This window comes from Puma concolor, chromosome F2 (assembly GCF_028749965.1).
Source record: "Puma concolor isolate L17-30 chromosome F2, mPumCon1.1.hap2, whole genome shotgun sequence".
In the NCBI taxonomy this organism is placed as follows: Eukaryota; Metazoa; Chordata; class Mammalia; order Carnivora; family Felidae; genus Puma; species Puma concolor.
This window is the reverse complement of record NC_141684.1, coordinates 34683939-34701161: the sequence shown is the minus strand read 5'-3', so window position 1 is coordinate 34701161 and position 17223 is coordinate 34683939. Positions and strand designations below refer to the sequence as shown.

The window sequence follows — 17223 nt, the reverse complement described above, 5'->3', positions numbered from 1 at the left end:
AGATTGCATTAAATGTGTAGATTGTTTTAGGTAGTATAGATATTTTAACAATATTTATTCTTCCAGTCCATGAACATGGAATGTCTTTTTGTTGTGTCATCTTCAGTGTCTTTCATCAGTGTTTTACAGTTTTCAGAGTACAGGTCTTTGACCTCTTTGGTGAAGTTTATTCCTATGTATTTATTATTTTTGGTGAAATTGTAAATGGAATTGTTTTCTTGATTTCTCTTTCTGCTGTTTCTTTAATAGTGTGTAGAAATACAATACAACAGGTTTTGGGGCGCCTGGGTGGCGCAGTCGGTTAAGCGTCCGACTTCAGCCAGGTCACGATCTCGCGGTCCGGGAGTTCGAGCCCCGCGTCAGGCTCTGGGCTGATGGCTCAGAGCCTGGAGCCTGTTTCTGATTCTGTGTCTCCCTCTCTCTCTGCCCCTCCCCCGTTCATGCTCTGTCTCTCCCTGTCCCAAAAATAAATAAACGTTGAAAAAAAAATTAAAAAAAAAAAAAAGAAATACAACAGGTTTCTGTACATTGATTTTGTATCCTACAACTTTACTGAATTCATTTATCAGCAGTAGTAGTTTCTTAGTGGAGTCTTTAGGATTTTCTATATATAATATCATGTCATCTGCAAATAGTGAAAATTTTACTTCTTCCTTACCAATTTGAATGCCTTTTATTTCCTTGTGTTGTCTGATTACTGTGGCTAGGACTTGCAGTTCTGTGTTGAATGGAAGTGGTGAGAGTGGACATCCTTGTCTTATTCCTGACCTTAGAGGAAAAGTGCTCAGTTTTTCCTCCTTGAATATGATGTTAGCTTTGAGTTTTTGATACAAGGTCTTTATTGTGTTGAGGTATGTTCCCTCTAACCCTACTTTGTTGAGGGTTTTTATCATGAATGGATGTTGTACTTTGTCAAGTGCTTTTTCTGCATCTATTAAAATGATCATGTAGTAGTTTTTATCCTTTATCTTATTGATGTGATATATCATGTTGATTGATCTGCAAATGTTGAACCACCTTTGCATCCCAGGAATAAATCCCAGCATCATGATAAATGATCTTTTTAATGCATTGTTGAATTTGGTTTTCTAATATTTTGTTGAGGACTTTTGCATTTATGTTCATCAGAAATGAACTCTTTTTTTTTTTTTTTTTTTTTGTGGTGTCTTTATCTGGTTTTGGCATCAGGGTAATTCTGGCCTCATAGAATGAATTTGAAGGTTTTCCTTCCTTTTCTGTTTTTTAGAAAAGTTTGGGAAAAAATAGGTATTAACTCTTCTTTAAATGTTTGGTAGAATTTACCTGTGAAGCTGTCTGGTCCTGGACTTTGGTTTGTTAGGAGTTTTTTGATTACTGATTCAGTTTTATTGCTGGTACTTAGTCTGTTCAAATTTTCTTTTTTTCTTTTTTCTTTTTTCTTTTTTTTTTTTTTTTTCAAATTTTCTATTTCTTCCCGATTCAGTTTTGGGAGGTTATATGTTTCTAGGAATTGGTCCATTTCTTCTAGGTTGTCCAGGTTGTTGGCATATAATTTTTCATAATATTTTCTTACAGTCCTTTGTATTTCTGTGGTGTTGGTTGTTACTTCTCTTCCCATTTCTGATTTGGTTATTTGAGTCCTCCCTCTCTGTCTTTTTATGAGTCTGGCTAGAGTTTTGTTGATCTTTTCAAAGAACTAGCTCCTGATTCCATCAATCTATTCTGTTGGGTTTTTTTAATTTATCTATTTCTGCTTTAATCTTTATTATTTTCTTCCTTCTGCTTTTGGGTTTTGTTCTTCTTTTTCTAGCTCCTTTAGATGTAAGGTCAAGTTGTTTATTTGAGATTTTTCTTGCTTTTGATGTAGGCCTGTATTACTATAAACTAACCCCCACCCCCACCCCCCTGCCGCCACCACCACCAGAACCTCTTTTGCGGCATCTCAAAGATTTTGGGCCATTGTGTTTTCATTTTCACTTCTGTCCATGTAATTTTTTATTTCTTCTTTGATTTCTCGGTTGACCCATTCATTGTTTAGTAGCATATTATTTAACATCAATGTGTGTGTGTTCTCTCCAGAGTTTTTCTTGTGGTTGATTTCTAGTTCATAGCATTGTGGTCAGAAAAGACACATCTTATGACTTTGATCTTTTTGAATTTGTTGAAATTTGTTTTGATGCCTAATATATGATCTATTCTGGAGAATGTTCCATGTGCACTTGAAAAGAATGTGTATTCTGCTATTTTAGGAAGGAATGTTCTGAATATATCTGGTAAGTCCATCTGAAACAGTGTGTCATTCAAAACCACTGTCCTTATTGATTTTTCTGTTTGGGTGATCTGTCCATTGATACAAGTGGGATGTTAAAGTTCCCTACCATTATTGTATTGCTATCAATTAGTTCCTTTGTGTTTGTTATTAACTGTTTTATGTATTTGAATGCTTCCATGTTGGGTGCATAAATACTTAACAGTTATTACATCTTCTTGTTGGATTGTCCCCCTTATGATGATAAAGTATCCTTCTTTGTCTCTTGTAACAGTCTTTGTTTTAAAGTCTATTTTGTCCAATATAAGTGTTGTTATACCCCAGCTTTCTTTTCACATCCGTTTGCATGGTCAATGCTTTTCCATTCCTTCACTTTCAATCTGCCTGTGTCTTTAGGTCAGAAACGAGTCTCTTATAGGCAGCATATAGATGGGTCTTGGTTTTTTTATCCATACCATTACTCTGTTTCTTTTTAATTTTTTTTTAATGTCTATTTATTTTTGAGAGAGAGAGAGAGAGAGAGCATGAGCACGGGAGGGGCAGAGAGAGAAGGAGACACAGAATCTGAAGCAGGCTCCAGGCTTTGAGCTGTCAGCATGGAGCCCGATGCAGGGCTCAAACTCATGGACTGTGAGATCATGACCTGAGCTGAAGTCAGATGCTTAACCGACTGAGCCACCCAGGTGCCCCTACTCTGTGTCTTTTAATTGGAGTGTTTAGTCCATTTATATTCAAAGTAATTATTGATAGATACATTTTTATTGCTATTTTGTTACTTGTGGTTGTTTTTATAGTTCTTCTCAGTTCCTTTCCTTTCTTGCTCTCTTCTGTCATGTTTGCTGGCTTTCTTTAGAAATATACTTGGATTCCTTTTCTTTATTTTTTGTATATCTGTAACTGGTTTTTGACTTATGGTTACCGTTAGGTATGTATATAACACCTGGAGATATCAGTTTATATTAAATTGCTGGTCACTTAAGTTTGAACCCATTCTTTACAACTCTTCCCAACTGTGTTTTAGGTATATGGTGTCATACTTTACATTCTTTCAGTTTGTGATTTGACTGATTTTTACAGATATACATAATTTTACTGCTTTCGTGCTTCCTACTTTTCTTAAGAAAATTTTTTTAATGTTTTTATTTATTTTTGAGAGAGCGAGTGAGCGAGCAGGGGAAGGGCGGGGGGGTGGGGGAGACAGAGAATATGAAGCAGGCTCCACGCTCTGAGCTGTCAGCACAGAGCCCAACGCAGGGCTTGAACTCACAGACTGTGAGATCATGACCTGAGCCAAAGTTGGACACTCACCCGACTGAGCCACCCAGGTGCCCCTTACTTTTCTTACTCTTACATATGGCCTTTCTTTTCCACTCAAAGAGTCCCCTTTACTATTTCTTATTGTGTAGTGGTCATGAACTCCCTTCACTTTTGTTGTCTGGGAAACTATCTCTCCTTCTATTCTGAATGATAGACTTGCTGGATAGATTATTCTTGGTTACACATTTTTTTTTTCTTTCAGTACTTTGAATATATCATGTCACTGTCTTCTGCCCTGCAAAGTTTCCACTGAAAAGTCTGCTGATAGCCTTATGGGGTTTCCCCTTGTATGTAACTGTGTTCTTTTCTCTTGATGCTTTTAAAGTTTTCTCTTTACCACTACTTTTTGCCATTTTAATTACTATGTGTTTTGGTGTGGAGCTCCTAGAGTAGCTTCATTGTGAAATCTCTGTGCTTCCTGGATCTGGATATCTGTTTTTTTCGCCCAGATTAGGGAAGTTTTCAGCTGTTATTTCTTCAAATAAATTTTCTGCCCCCTTTTTTTCTCTTCTTTTCTGGGATCCCTATAATGAGAATGTTAATATGCTTGATGAAGTTGCTGAGTTCCCTAAATGTGTTATCATTTTGTATGATTTTTTTTCCTCTCACCTGCTCAGCTTGGTTACCTTTCATTAATCTGTCCAACATGTTGCTAATTCATTTTTCTGCTTCCTCTAGCCTGCTATTTATTCCATCTAGTGTATTTTTAATTTTATTTACTGTGTTCTTCATCTTTGGTTCTTTTTTTTTTTATCTCTTTGTTAAGAGTTTCACTGATGTCCTCCACTCTTTACTCAAATCCAGTGAGTGTCTTTATGATCATTACTTTAAATTCTCTAGCAGACATATTACTCATCTCTGTCACATCTAGGTCTCTTGCTGTGGTTTTGTTCTCTTCTTTTATTTGGTACATATTCCTCTCTCTTCATTCTGTCTAACTTTCTGTGTCTGTTTCTGTGTGTTAGGAAAGTCAGCTACCTCTTCTGGTCTTGAAAGTAACGGCCTTATGAAGAAGAGGTCTTATGGTGCCCTGCAGTGCAGTGTCCCCCGTTCACCGGAATCTGGTGTTTCAGGGGTATCTTCTAGGTGTGTTGTGTGCACCCTACTGTTGTATGTTGGGCACTTTTGCCTTTAGTCCAGTCTTCTGCGGTGGCTCTCTTTGCCTGTTGTGGGCAGTGTTTGGTCCCTGTGTTGTTAGTGGGCCAGTCTGGGGCCACCGTGAGCTTGAGTTTAGTCAGACCGGGTGTTTGTCCAAGATGCAGTAGCACCAAACTGAAGGATGCTTTCCCTGTGTTGTCCCCAGAGAAGCTTTTATTGGTTGGTGGGGACTGCAGTCAGACCAACTGTCTGCCTCCAGCCCACTCTTGGGACTTTCTGCCTGGTGTGTTTGGTTATCTTGCCCTCACCCAAGGGCAGGGGTCACTTTGGAGTGGTGCTTACACACTGCCAGGCTTGTGGCTCCAGTTTGAATAGGCTGCAAAAAAGAGCTATTGGAGGGGGCAGGGCCCACATTGTTTACAGGGTTTATGCTGGCAGAGGGTACCTGCTGCCAACGCAGGGTGCAGCTGGTGTGACCACTGGGGTAGGGCCCACGGTTTTGTTCTGCTCTTTGGTGGGGCCCACCACCACCGGCGGATCAAAGCTTTACAAAGTGTGGGGTTGGGAGATAGGTGTTGGCAAAGTGCCACCAGTCTTCTGGGGGAGGGGACCTCCAGTGCTGGGACTGAGGCAGGTGCAGCTGGAAGAGGCAGATCCCTTAAGCAGGCAGGTGGCGGTGCAAGCAAGTTAGGTAGTGTGTATCAGGCATCGGGCTGGTTCCTGAGGGTGGCCATGTGTTTATGCTGGGGGGCAGGAAAGGGAAATGGTGTTTTCCAGCTCCTTTGTTCTTGGGGGAGTCTCCCAGTGATCTCTACCCCTTGGGGACACACTTTGAAATCAGTAAATAGCCCTCCTGTGTGCCACAGGCTGCTGCATCTATGTTGTATCTCCACAGACTATTTGTAGTGCTGTCTTTTTAAGGGTGGGGACTCAGCTGGCTCTTCCAGAACCCAGCCTGCTGACTTTTTAAATTCCAGACTTTAAGTCCCACGGGTTGTGAGAACTCGTGAAATTCAGCACCTCTAGTTTTCAAAGCCAAATGTTATGGGGATTCATATTCCCCATGCAGGTTCCCCTGTGTGATAGTCTCTCTCCCCTCTCCATGCCCATGGCTCCCTCCTTCCCAGGGACCACCAGGGTTTGGTTAGCTCTGACCATGTCTCTGCCTGTCCTGCCCTCTTCAGTGTGGCCTCTTCTCTTCCTTTCATTGTGGAGTTCTGTTGTGCCAGTCTTTGGGTTGTTTTCTGGGTCATTTACACTGATACGAGCATTATCTGTGGGCCGAGGTGAGCTTAGGGTGCTCCTGCTCCACCATCTTCCCAGATACTCACCTCCATTCCTTTCTATCTTTCAGAAATGTCTCCAAATGTCTGTAGTTCATTGATAGACCTTTCCCTGCTTTTTTTATACAGTTAAGTTATAGATTTTCTGTTTTGTCCTTAACCCTTTTTTCCCATTTAAATGGCATTTGGAGAAGAGAATATTATTATATAAGTTCAGTGCATTTCTCTTAAATCCAAATTTTCATCTTCTCTTACTCTATATGTTCTCTTTGGGTAATTTCATTCACATATTTCAATTACCATTTTTATAATGATGGCTTCCAAATCTACATCCTTTACTTAAAGTCTCTTACCTGCAAGCTCTATTTATTTAACTGCCTACTAGTAGATATCCACACTCACATGTTCCATGGGCACTTCAAACTGTCCATGCAAATGAATGGATAAACAAATTATGATGTACCTACACAATGGAATACTACTTAGCAATTAAAAAGAATGAACTATTGGTACATGGAACAACATGGATGAATCTCAAAATAATGATGCCAAGTGAAAGAAGCCAGACAAAAAAATATATATGCTGTATGATTCTATTTGTATAAAATTCTAGAAAATGCTGCTTTATAATGACAGAAAGCATTATCAGTGGTTGCTAGGGGATGTTATTGGCTTAGTGTGGGGGTAGGGGGTGAGAGGGGAGATAGGAGAGGGGAGAGGGGTTACAAAGAGGCAAGAGGAAACTTTTTGTGGTGATGGATATTTCCTTGATTGTGATAATGCTTTCAAAACCTGTCAAAGCACACACTTTATACATGTTCAATTTATCATATATCAATATACCTAAATAAAGCTAGAAGAAAACCCTCAGTGTTAAAGGCTTTTTAACAGAAAAACTGCGGTTCCTGCTCACTCTTTTCTATCCTCATCACAGTCCTCCTCCCCAAAGACAGCTAGTTTGAGATCTTTCAGGAACTTTTCTTATACACAAGCCATGTTCTAATATGCTTAGTCTGTTATTTTTTAAAGTTTATTTATTTTGAGAGAGAGTGTGCGAGAATGTGTGGGGGAGGGGCAGAGAGAGAGGGAGAATCCCATGCAGGCTCTGTGCTGACAGATGTGGGGCTTGATCTCACAAATAGGGAGATCGTGACCTGAGCTGAAATCAAGAGTTGGATGTTCAACTGACTGAGCCGCGCATGTGCCCCTCTTCGTCTGTTACTTATTGGTTCATCCATTTAGAACTTCAGGCAGTATCTGTTTATTCTTTCCTATATGGTAGTTGGTAATATATTTCTCTTACTCTACCATTTTTACTTATCCTCCCTACCTTCTATAATACAGTTTTTGGTTAAATCAATCATCAGTTCTAGCATTACTAGGAACATTAAATAGTGTACATTACTGAGTCAGATGCTTTGATTGCATCTATTTCTTTAATATCTTCCCTCTTGGTTAATGCAGCAAATGCATTTTTCCCCATTTGCTTTGTTTTCTATGTACCTGTAGCTAATTTTTTTCAGATGTCCCAACAGACTTTTAGACATCTAACAGCAATTTTTTTCAGATGCTCAGTATATCACATAACCCGTCATTTCCAGTACCCCATTCCTATTCCTTTGGAGACATTCCTCCTTCAGCTGGCTGTCCATCAATATGCCCCAACTGCTTTCTGAACTAGAATCATAGCTATCATGCTAAGGCTTCCTCTTGCCATTCTCCAGTGTTGGATCAACTAATTCTTGAGTCCTATGTCATTTTCCTTTCTGGTTTATATTCCATCTGTTGGTTTTAGGAATAGTACATCCTCTAGTTGTTTCCTAAAAGGGGACACTTGAAAGTTAACATTTTTTTATTTCTTAGAGGGCCAAAAAGGTCATTATTTTACTCTCACCTAAATGTTCCATTGGGTATAGAATTCTAGGTTAAATAATATTGTTTCAGAATATTAAAATTATTTTTGAACTGTCTCCTAGTATCTGAATTATTAGATACTCAGAATTAAATTCTTTTTTATGTGGCCTGTTCTTTTCTATCTGGAAGCTTTTATGATTGCTTTATCTTGATGCTCTGAAATTTTTTATTGACATGCCTTGTTCATTCATTGCTCTGATTGGTTTATTTAACAAATATTGATAGAGAAATAATTACACACACACACACACACACACACACACACACACACACTGTTCTAAGCATGAGGGATATAGCCGTGAAAAAAAAATAGACAAAATCCCTTCCCTTCATGAAATTTACATTCTAGTGGTGAAGGCAGAAATTAAGAAATAAACTAATATTTAATGAAATGTCAGATAGTGATAAGGACTATAAAGAAACACAAAACAATAATGGAACAGAGAATGGCAGGATCATTTTTTACAAAGGGTGGGCAGAGAATGGTGCTCTGAGGTGACAGTTATGCAGAAAATCAAATGAGGACACGAGTCATGGGACTTTGTGGAGGAAGAGTGCTCTATGTGAGGGGAACAGCAAATATAAAGATTCTTAAGCATAAGTATACATGGAATGATGAGAAGCAAAAGGCCAATTTGGTGACAATGGAGTGAATAAGAGAAAGAGTGGTAGGAAATGAGGAAAAGAATGGTAGGAAGGTGGATTTGTAGCCAGGAGTCAGGCTACAAATTTATATTTGCTCTTCTCTTTACCTAGAAGACTCTTCCTCCACAGTGTCCCGTGAAATTTCAGGCCTCACAGGACTTGATAAAGACTCTCGAATTTATTCTGATAGAGTCTTTTGAACAAGGACAAACTTACATTTTAAAAAATCACATTAGTTGGAGTGTGGATCTGCATGGAAATTAACTGTGAGATTTGTAAGAATGTTAAGTAGTGAGACTATTAGGAAAATATTTCAGTAGCTTAGGTGCAAGATATAATGGTTTAGACATAGTAACTTAGTAATAGTGAGAAATGGTCAGATTTGAAATAGATCTTGTAGGGAGAACCAATAGGATTTGCTGCTGGATTGCATATGGGGTGAGAGAAAGAGAGGAGTAAAGGATGAATCTTTAGATCCTTGGCCAGAGCAACTTGGTGAATGGTGGCACCACCTTACTGAGGCAGGGAAGACTGAGGTGAGGGATTGTTTAGGGTTGAGTTATGTTTTGGACATGGTGGGTTTGAGATGCGGATTGACAGCTGAGTGAAATTCTCCAGGAGGCAGATGGCCATCAACTCAAGGGTTCACAGGAGAGATGGCTCTGGAGATAACTGTGGCAGTCCTTCATGCACAGTTGGTAATGAACACCATGGTTCAGGATGAGTTTCCCCTGAGGAGTGAGTATAGATAAGATAGAGGTCTGAGGATTGAGCTCTGGAGCACTTCAATATTTAGAATTGGGAAATGGAAGATCAGAAAAAGAACAGCAATAAATAGTTAGGAATCCAGAAGAATTCGTATTCTAGAAGCCAGTTGAGAAAAGTGTCTCAGGAGGAGGGCAGGATCCACTATGTAAAACTCTCTTGAGAGCTGAGTAGGATGAGGACTCAGAATTGACTATTGGATTTGACAACATGGAGTTTATTGGTGGCCATGACAAGCAGTTTCACTGAAGCATGAGGATGGTTGGAGAGAGGGCTCAAGAGGGAATGGGAAGAGCAGAATTGGAGAAAGTAAAGACAACTATTTTGAGGAGTTTTTCTATAAAGGAGAACAGAAAAATGGAATAATGAGTGGATGGGGATTGGGATGGGGAGTCAAGGAAAGATATTGTTTTGTTGTGTTGTGTCTATGGTGGGAGATAATAGAACAAGTTTGTGTGATGGGATAATCACTGAAGCATAGGTTTGGAATTGGGATGTTGAAAGAGAGGAGAATGTGAGAGAGATCTCTGTAAAAGAAAGTTAATTGACTGAAGTTTTGGTCCAGAAATGTTTTAGTAGTGAGATTGCAGTGTGATGCCAGCTTTTTCAGTTTGGGAGCTAGTACCCTTCTGTTCTGAGAAATGGTCTCATATTCTTCATTTGATTATCATCTACACTCCCCCTTTCCCTGTTGTTCTTTCTAGAACTCCTGTGGTAATGTGTTGGACACTTGGACCGATCCTCTGATTGGGAGGATTTTCTCTCCGATTGTCCATCTCTTCCCTCAGCTTAACTTCTAGTCCTTCTGTAGAGTTTTTTTATTTGAGCTGTCTTATTTTAATTTTCCATAGCATGCTATTCTTTTTAAATGGATGCAATAACTTCTCACTTAAGATACTTAGGTTTTTGTTTTGTAATTTATTTTCCTTTGTTCCCTGCATAATCTCTCTTTCCTCCAAATATTCAATGATCTGCTTGCTTGTTTTGGTCTGTTTTTGATACGGGAGGCTTTCTTCAAATGCCTGATGATCCTTGGCTGCCCAGTTGTACGTGTGTGGGACACTAAAAAGGTCCGTGTGCACGAATGGTGGGCTTCATAGTAGGGTGAGCTCAAAGTTGACTGGCTTTTTGTCATTATGTAGAGCTCTTCAAAATTGTTGAGTTTTTTCAAAGAATGGGGATGATGGGTATGTGCCTGAACAGAACAGGAACAAGATGAGGGCTCCATGTTTCTGTAGATAGTTATTCAGTCCCCCTCTTTTCACCTTGTGCCATATCCCTGCCCGGCTCTGTGTCTGAAACCCCAAGTTAGAATATCTCTAGCTCCATTTCTCCTGGTAGAATGCAGTAGTCATCTGGCTTCTGGGGTAGGGGTTGGAGTTGGGATGGCATGGAGAGAAATTGATTAGTAAACAGTCCTACAATATTGGCCTTTTGTGCTACTTGCTACTTCAAAGAACTGAGACTCTCAGAATCTTCAGGGCACATCCACTCATGGTCATCTGAATCCCTCCACTCCTATTTTGTAGTCCACCCCGAATCCCATTAAATCACTTTTCACTCCTGTAATAGCTTTCTGTCTTGGAAGGTTGGGGCTTTCTTTTTTGTTTTGCTTTTATTCTTTGGAAAAGTCAGATCTGCTAGTGTAGTCTCTCCTGTTCATGTACTAATGGGTTAGAACCTTTTATTCTTCATTATAATTTTAGTGAGGAACCATGAGGAGAGAAAGGAGGCAAACATAATGTGGTTAATGTGCAGGTTTATCCAGAACCCATCTGCATTCTTATAAAGTGTAATCTTCACAGTAACTAATGTTTATTGAGTGCTCACTATATGCCAGACACTGTTCGAAGTGCTTTATATTTATTAACTCAGTACTCATAAGAATCTTACGTGACAGGTACTATTATTATTGCCATTTTACAGGTGAAGAAACTAAGACACAGAAAAGTCACATAATTTGACAAAGTTACACAGCCAGTAAGTGAGGAACTAGCATTCCAACTCAGCTATCAGACTCTAGAGATACTCCCTGCTTAAAACTCTCCGATAGGATTTCATTCCTGGATTTGAAAATCCAGGCAATTTAGCAGGCTATTTGTGCTTTCCAGGATCAGGCCCAGTGTACCTCTCCAACCTCACTCTCTACACTTAATGCCACTGTTTTGACCTTATGTTCTAGCCAGACTGAGCTTCTTGCCCTGCATGTACACACTCTAGTGATCCTCATGCCTTTTTCATGCTCTGCCCCAAACACTCCTTCATTTTCTAGAGTGCTCAGTACAGTGTTCGGGTATTCAGCATATGCTTATAAATTGAATATTGTAGTTTATTTCATGTAGCAATCAACTCATGCTTTTGATTTGTTTTGACTTAGCATGTCTTCCTGAAAAATGTATAATTGAATAAAGTAATATTCCATTGTATATGAAGGATTCATAAGTCTAACAGACTAACTTGAAATTATTTCCTTAAAATTTGATTATATTGAGGGGTGCCTGGCTAGTTCAGTTGGTTCACTCTTTATCTCGGGTCGTGAATTTGAACCCCATATTGGGCACAAAGATTACTTTAAATAAATAAAAGTGAAAAAAGTTGTATTGAGAGTGAGGCAAAGATTCTTTTGGAGTATAAGTGAAAAGGTATATACTTTAAATAGTAAATGAATTCCATTCACTGGCTCTTAAAATGTTTTCTAACCTTATCTTGTTGTTTTCCTTAATAGCTTTTTCTTCCTCTTGCAAATTTGGAATGTTCACCAAATGTTGAAACTTTCCTTTGCAAAGCTTTTGTACCAACCTGTACAGAACAAATTCGTGTGGTTCCACCTTGTCGTAAATCTTGTGAGAAAGTATATTCTGATTGCAAAAAGTTAATTGACACTTTTGGTATCCGATGGCCTGAAGAACTTGAATGTGACAGGTAAGTCATGTTTTCAACTGAAAGCTTCCAATGATATTTTAATGTTGGTGTTAGTTTTCCAGAATGTTTGTGACAGGCTTTCATTATTTCAAAAATGTATATTGCACACTTAATGGGGTGATAAGTGTTTTGGACACAATGGTGAGCAAAAACAGACTTACAGTGGGAACTTTGGGGTGGAAGGAACAGATAAATAATTACAGTAATAAGTATAAAATTATAACCATGCTAGATACAATAGAGAAGTACACAGTTGTATGAGAACATGTAATGGTACCTTTGACCCAAACTGGGAGGGAATGAACTTATTATCAATTCAGTGACCTTTTTACTCATTGACCTTCATTAATTACTTTGGTCTCTTATTCTGTAGACATTGGGGGATCATGAATTTGAAATATTCTATGGATACAATGAGACTTGGCATTATAAAGCTGGGGAGGAAGCTGTGTCTACATTTTTGTTTCTTTATCTGTAGAATAAAGTATAGAACCTTTGTGGAAGTCATATACTTCCAGTAGATGCATAATTGTTTTTAAGAACACTTGATCATACAAAGTTGAGGATGTTCATACCTTACACTGTAGGTGGTCCCCTTCTATAGAAACGTTTACAGAAACAAGGAATCATACACAAGAATATTGATTACCACATTATTCCTAATTTTTTAAAAAATGGAAAAAATGAAAGCCCATTGTAGAAGAATGTGTAATAAATGTAAACTGTGGCACACGTACACATTAAACTACGATACAGTTGACAAAATTAATGGTTGATCCATATCTGTAAACACAGATAAATCCAAAAATTAGTGTTCAGTAAAAAAAAGGATGCTAAGGTAGGATATATACAGCATGATATCATTTATATAAAATTCAAACCTGCCAAATAATACTATGTAACATTATGGTTAGAAAATAACATAGTAAAAATTTTTTTTTAATTCATAAAGAGAATGAAAACTGAACTTGTGGTGATGAGTATTTCTGGGAAGAAAAAATAGGACCAGAAAGGGGTCCCACCCAATCTCTAATCTTATATTGTTTTGTTTTAAAAGATATAAAGCAAAATTGACATAATAAGTTTTGAAATGCTGGTAGATATATGTGTTCTTTTTATGGGCATACATATTATTATTTTCTACTTTTATCTAAAGAGTATTTTAAATGTTTTCTTGTTTAACATGGCTCAGCCCATGGAGTGCGCAACTCTTGATCTTGGGGTTGTGAATTCAAGCCCCACATTGGGTATAGAGATTACTTAAAAATAAAATCTTTTAAAAAGTAAAGTAAAATAAAATAAATTGTTTCCTTGTTAAAAACTCCCACTCAGTTTTAAACCATATAGATCCTCCCAATTAATACTGGTGTGTAGATACTCTACTGAGTGATAAAGTGTTACACAAAATAGAAATATACCTGTGTATCACTCTGGTCTGCCCATAAACAAGGGAGGCAAGGAGTACAAACGTCCAGTTAGAAAATAAACATGTCATGGGGATAGAATGTACAGCATGGGGAATATAGTAACATTGTGTTAACTTTATAAGGTGACAGATGGTAACTAGACTTATTGTGGTGACCATTTCTCAATGTATACAAATGTCGAATCACTGGGTTATACATCTGCAACTCATAATATTGTATGTCAGCTATACTTCAATTAAAAAAAAAAAACACAAACAGCCAGGTGCCTGGGTGGCTCAGCTGGTTAAGCAAGCCCCACATCAGGCTATGTGCTGACAGCTCAGAGCCTAGAGCCTGCTTCAGATTCTGTGTCTCCCTCTGTCTCTCTGCCCGTACCCCACTTGCACTCTGTCTCTCTCTCAAAAATAAACAAACATTAAAAAGACAAAAACAAAAACAGCCAAACTGAAACAAAATGGTGATGTGAGAGAACTCTACCCTGTCAGTCCTGGAAACAGAAGGGGCTCGTTTCAGCCGCTATCCCCTTAGTTCTATGGCTGATCTACTTTACCTGTAGGCACTAAAAAAAAGTGACTTTCCCCAAGACTTATACTCCAAATGATGTACACAGACAAGCCAGCACTTTTTTTTTTTTTTTAAGGTTATTTGAGAAAGAGAGTATGCACAAGCAGGAAAGGGGGAGAAAGAGAGGGGGAGAGAGAAGCCCAAGCAGGCTCCATGCTGTCGGTGCAGAACCTAACATGGGCTCAAACTCACAAATCATCAGATCATGTCCTGAGCCAACATCCAGAGTTGGACACTTAACCTACTGAGCTACCCAGGTGCCCCAGCACTTTTCTGTCTTGAGGCTGCTAATTAAGATAAATTCCTTGTTTTTAGGATAAATGCTTTCTTAAATATTTAGTCTTAGTTAGAGGTACCTGCCTGGCTTAGTTGGTGGAGTATGCAGCTCTTGATCTCAGGTTGTGAGTTCATGCCCAACCTTGGGTGTAGAGCTTCCTTTAAAATAAAGTTTAAAAAATAAAAATTGTTTTTTGAGTAAGGGAATTTTAATGTTCACATGCCTTGTATTAAGTATATGTGAGTGCACTGGGGCCTCACTAACAACCACAAGTTTTGAGTTAACTTCAAAGCTCTAACCTATGATCTGTTCAGGTTGTGTGTCTTCCCATCAATTATGAATGCATGAGGAAATATTTTATAGTTGGAAAGCATACATTAAAATAGTGAATCGGTCAAAATGTTGACTCTATATATTTAATTTTTATAATTTTTACAGATTGCAATACTGTGATGAGACTGTTCCTGTAACTTTTGATCCACACACACAGTTTCTTGGTCCTCAGAAGAAAACAGAGCAAGTCCAAAGAGACATTGGATTTTGGTGTCCCAGGCATCTTAAGACTTCTGGGGGACAAGGCTATAAGTTTCTGGGAATTGACCAGTGTGCACCTCCGTGCCCTAACATGTATTTTAAAAGTGATGAGCTAGAGTTCGCAAAAAGTTTTATCGGAATAGTTTCAATATTTTGTCTTTGTGCAACCCTGTTCACATTCCTTACTTTCTTAATTGATGTTAAAAGATTCAGATACCCAGAGAGACCAATTATCTATTACTCTGTCTGTTACAGCATTGTCTCTCTGATGTACTTTATAGGATTCTTGCTAGGCAATCGCACAGCCTGCAATAAGGCAGATGAGAAGCTAGAACTCGGTGACACAGTAGTTCTAGGATCTCAGAATAAGGCTTGCACTGTTCTCTTTATGTTTTTGTATTTTTTCACAATGGCTGGCACCGTGTGGTGGGTGATACTTACCATTACTTGGTTCTTAGCTGCAGGAAGAAAGTGGAGTTGTGAAGCCATTGAACAAAAAGCTGTGTGGTTTCATGCTGTTGCGTGGGGAATACCAGGTTTTCTGACTGTTATGCTTCTTGCTATGAACAAAGTTGAAGGAGACAACATTAGTGGCGTTTGCTTTGTCGGCCTGTATGACCTGGATGCTTCTCGCTACTTTGTGCTCTTGCCATTGTGCTTTTGTGTGTTTGTTGGGCTGTCTCTTCTTTTAGCTGGCATTATTTCCTTAAATCATGTTCGACAAGTTATACAACACGATGGCCGGAACCAAGAGAAACTAAAGAAATTTATGATTCGAATTGGAGTCTTTAGTGGCCTCTATCTTGTACCATTAGTGACACTTCTCGGATGTTATGTCTATGAGCAAGTGAACAGGATGACCTGGGAGATAACTTGGGTCTCTGACCACTGTCGTCAGTACCACATCCCGTGTCCTTATCAGGTAAGAGAGCATTTGTATTAGTTCACTGTTTAATTTTAACATAGAGAATGTTCCCTGGAAATACACTCGAACTAATCATGAACATGACATTAGATTTCAGATAAGAAAATCCAGTAGACAGAGGGGATGATTCCCTGTGCATCAGTTGAAACTGGGGTCAGTGTCTCAAGAGTTCTTTCCTCAAGTGTAGGCTTTGTTTACAGTAGTAAAGTGCCTCCTCTAGCTACTCTTCTAAAAAGTAAATTTGGTTGCAAAGGCAGATTAATAATAATGAGGAACAGAAACAGAAGAATGAGTCTGTCACAGGGAAAAAAGGAGAAATAACTTCTGATTTGGGAGTTGCTTTTCATTCTTCAGTGGTGGGAACCTTATTTGGGTATATTTAATTTGATCATATTATATTTGGGTATATGATCATGTTATATTTGGGTATATTTAATTTGATCATATTATCGTATCATTGTTTAGTATAGGCTTACAAAAACAGAACTTATTTTACTGTAGTATACGGATACTTATTTCACTCCAACCAACCAAATTTTTATAACAAACATCAACAATGCGTACTCTACAATAGTATGTTGTTCCAATGGTTTAAGTATAATTTTTTGGTAGACTATAATAAAAGAAAGTAGATAAATACTTCAAGCCAAATATTTTGACAATTATAAGAGGCTGCTATAGTTAGAGGTGGAAAATGTTGGGAAATCAAACCAAGATTTCGGATATTCTTCCTAAATATATTTAGGTGTTTTTTTCCTTTCTAGCTATATATTTTGATACCCAGATGAAAGTTCTATATTCAGAACTTCAGTGAAGAATGTATTATACTTAAAGTAGCACTATTCATTATATTATGCTACGTCAAATGTTCTATACTAAAACAGACCGAAGATTTATATTTTGTTCAAGTTTTACATTGACTATATAGACTGCTCTCCACTCTGAATGAATCACTGACATTTTTATTATTCACTTTTTTGTAGGCCAGAACAGAAACTCGACCAGAATTGGCTTTATTTATGATAAAATATCTGATGACATTAATTGTTGGCATCTCTGCGGTCTTCTGGGTCGGAAGCAAAAAGACATGCACGGAGTGGGCAGGGTTTTTTAGACGAAATCGCAAGAGAGAGTAAGAACCTATTGAATTATCTGATGTTGTTTTAAGTAGAACAAATACCAAGGGACTATTCAAGTCCTCATTGTACTGGCGTTTCATTATATCAACTGTTGTTTCAAGTTTGGAAATCTTTTTCGTGGAGAGCTCTACTTTATTTTGGCACTCGTTATAATAGTCTTTGGCC

General features: G+C 38.2%; 1 protein-coding gene across 2 annotated transcripts in view; it reads left to right on the top strand.

The window, feature by feature from the left end:
• FZD6 (frizzled class receptor 6) overlaps positions 1-17223 on the top strand; it is a 43927-nt gene that overhangs the window by 22853 nt on the left and 3851 nt on the right. For both annotated transcript variants that reach the window (XM_086695725.1, XM_086695726.1), the window contains exons 3-5: positions 11996-12192; positions 14899-15916; positions 16903-17051. In XM_086695725.1, coding sequence (XP_086551851.1) covers positions 11996-12192; positions 14899-15916; positions 16903-17051 — 1364 coding nt within the window. The remainder of the gene's footprint in view (positions 1-11995; positions 12193-14898; positions 15917-16902; positions 17052-17223) is intronic.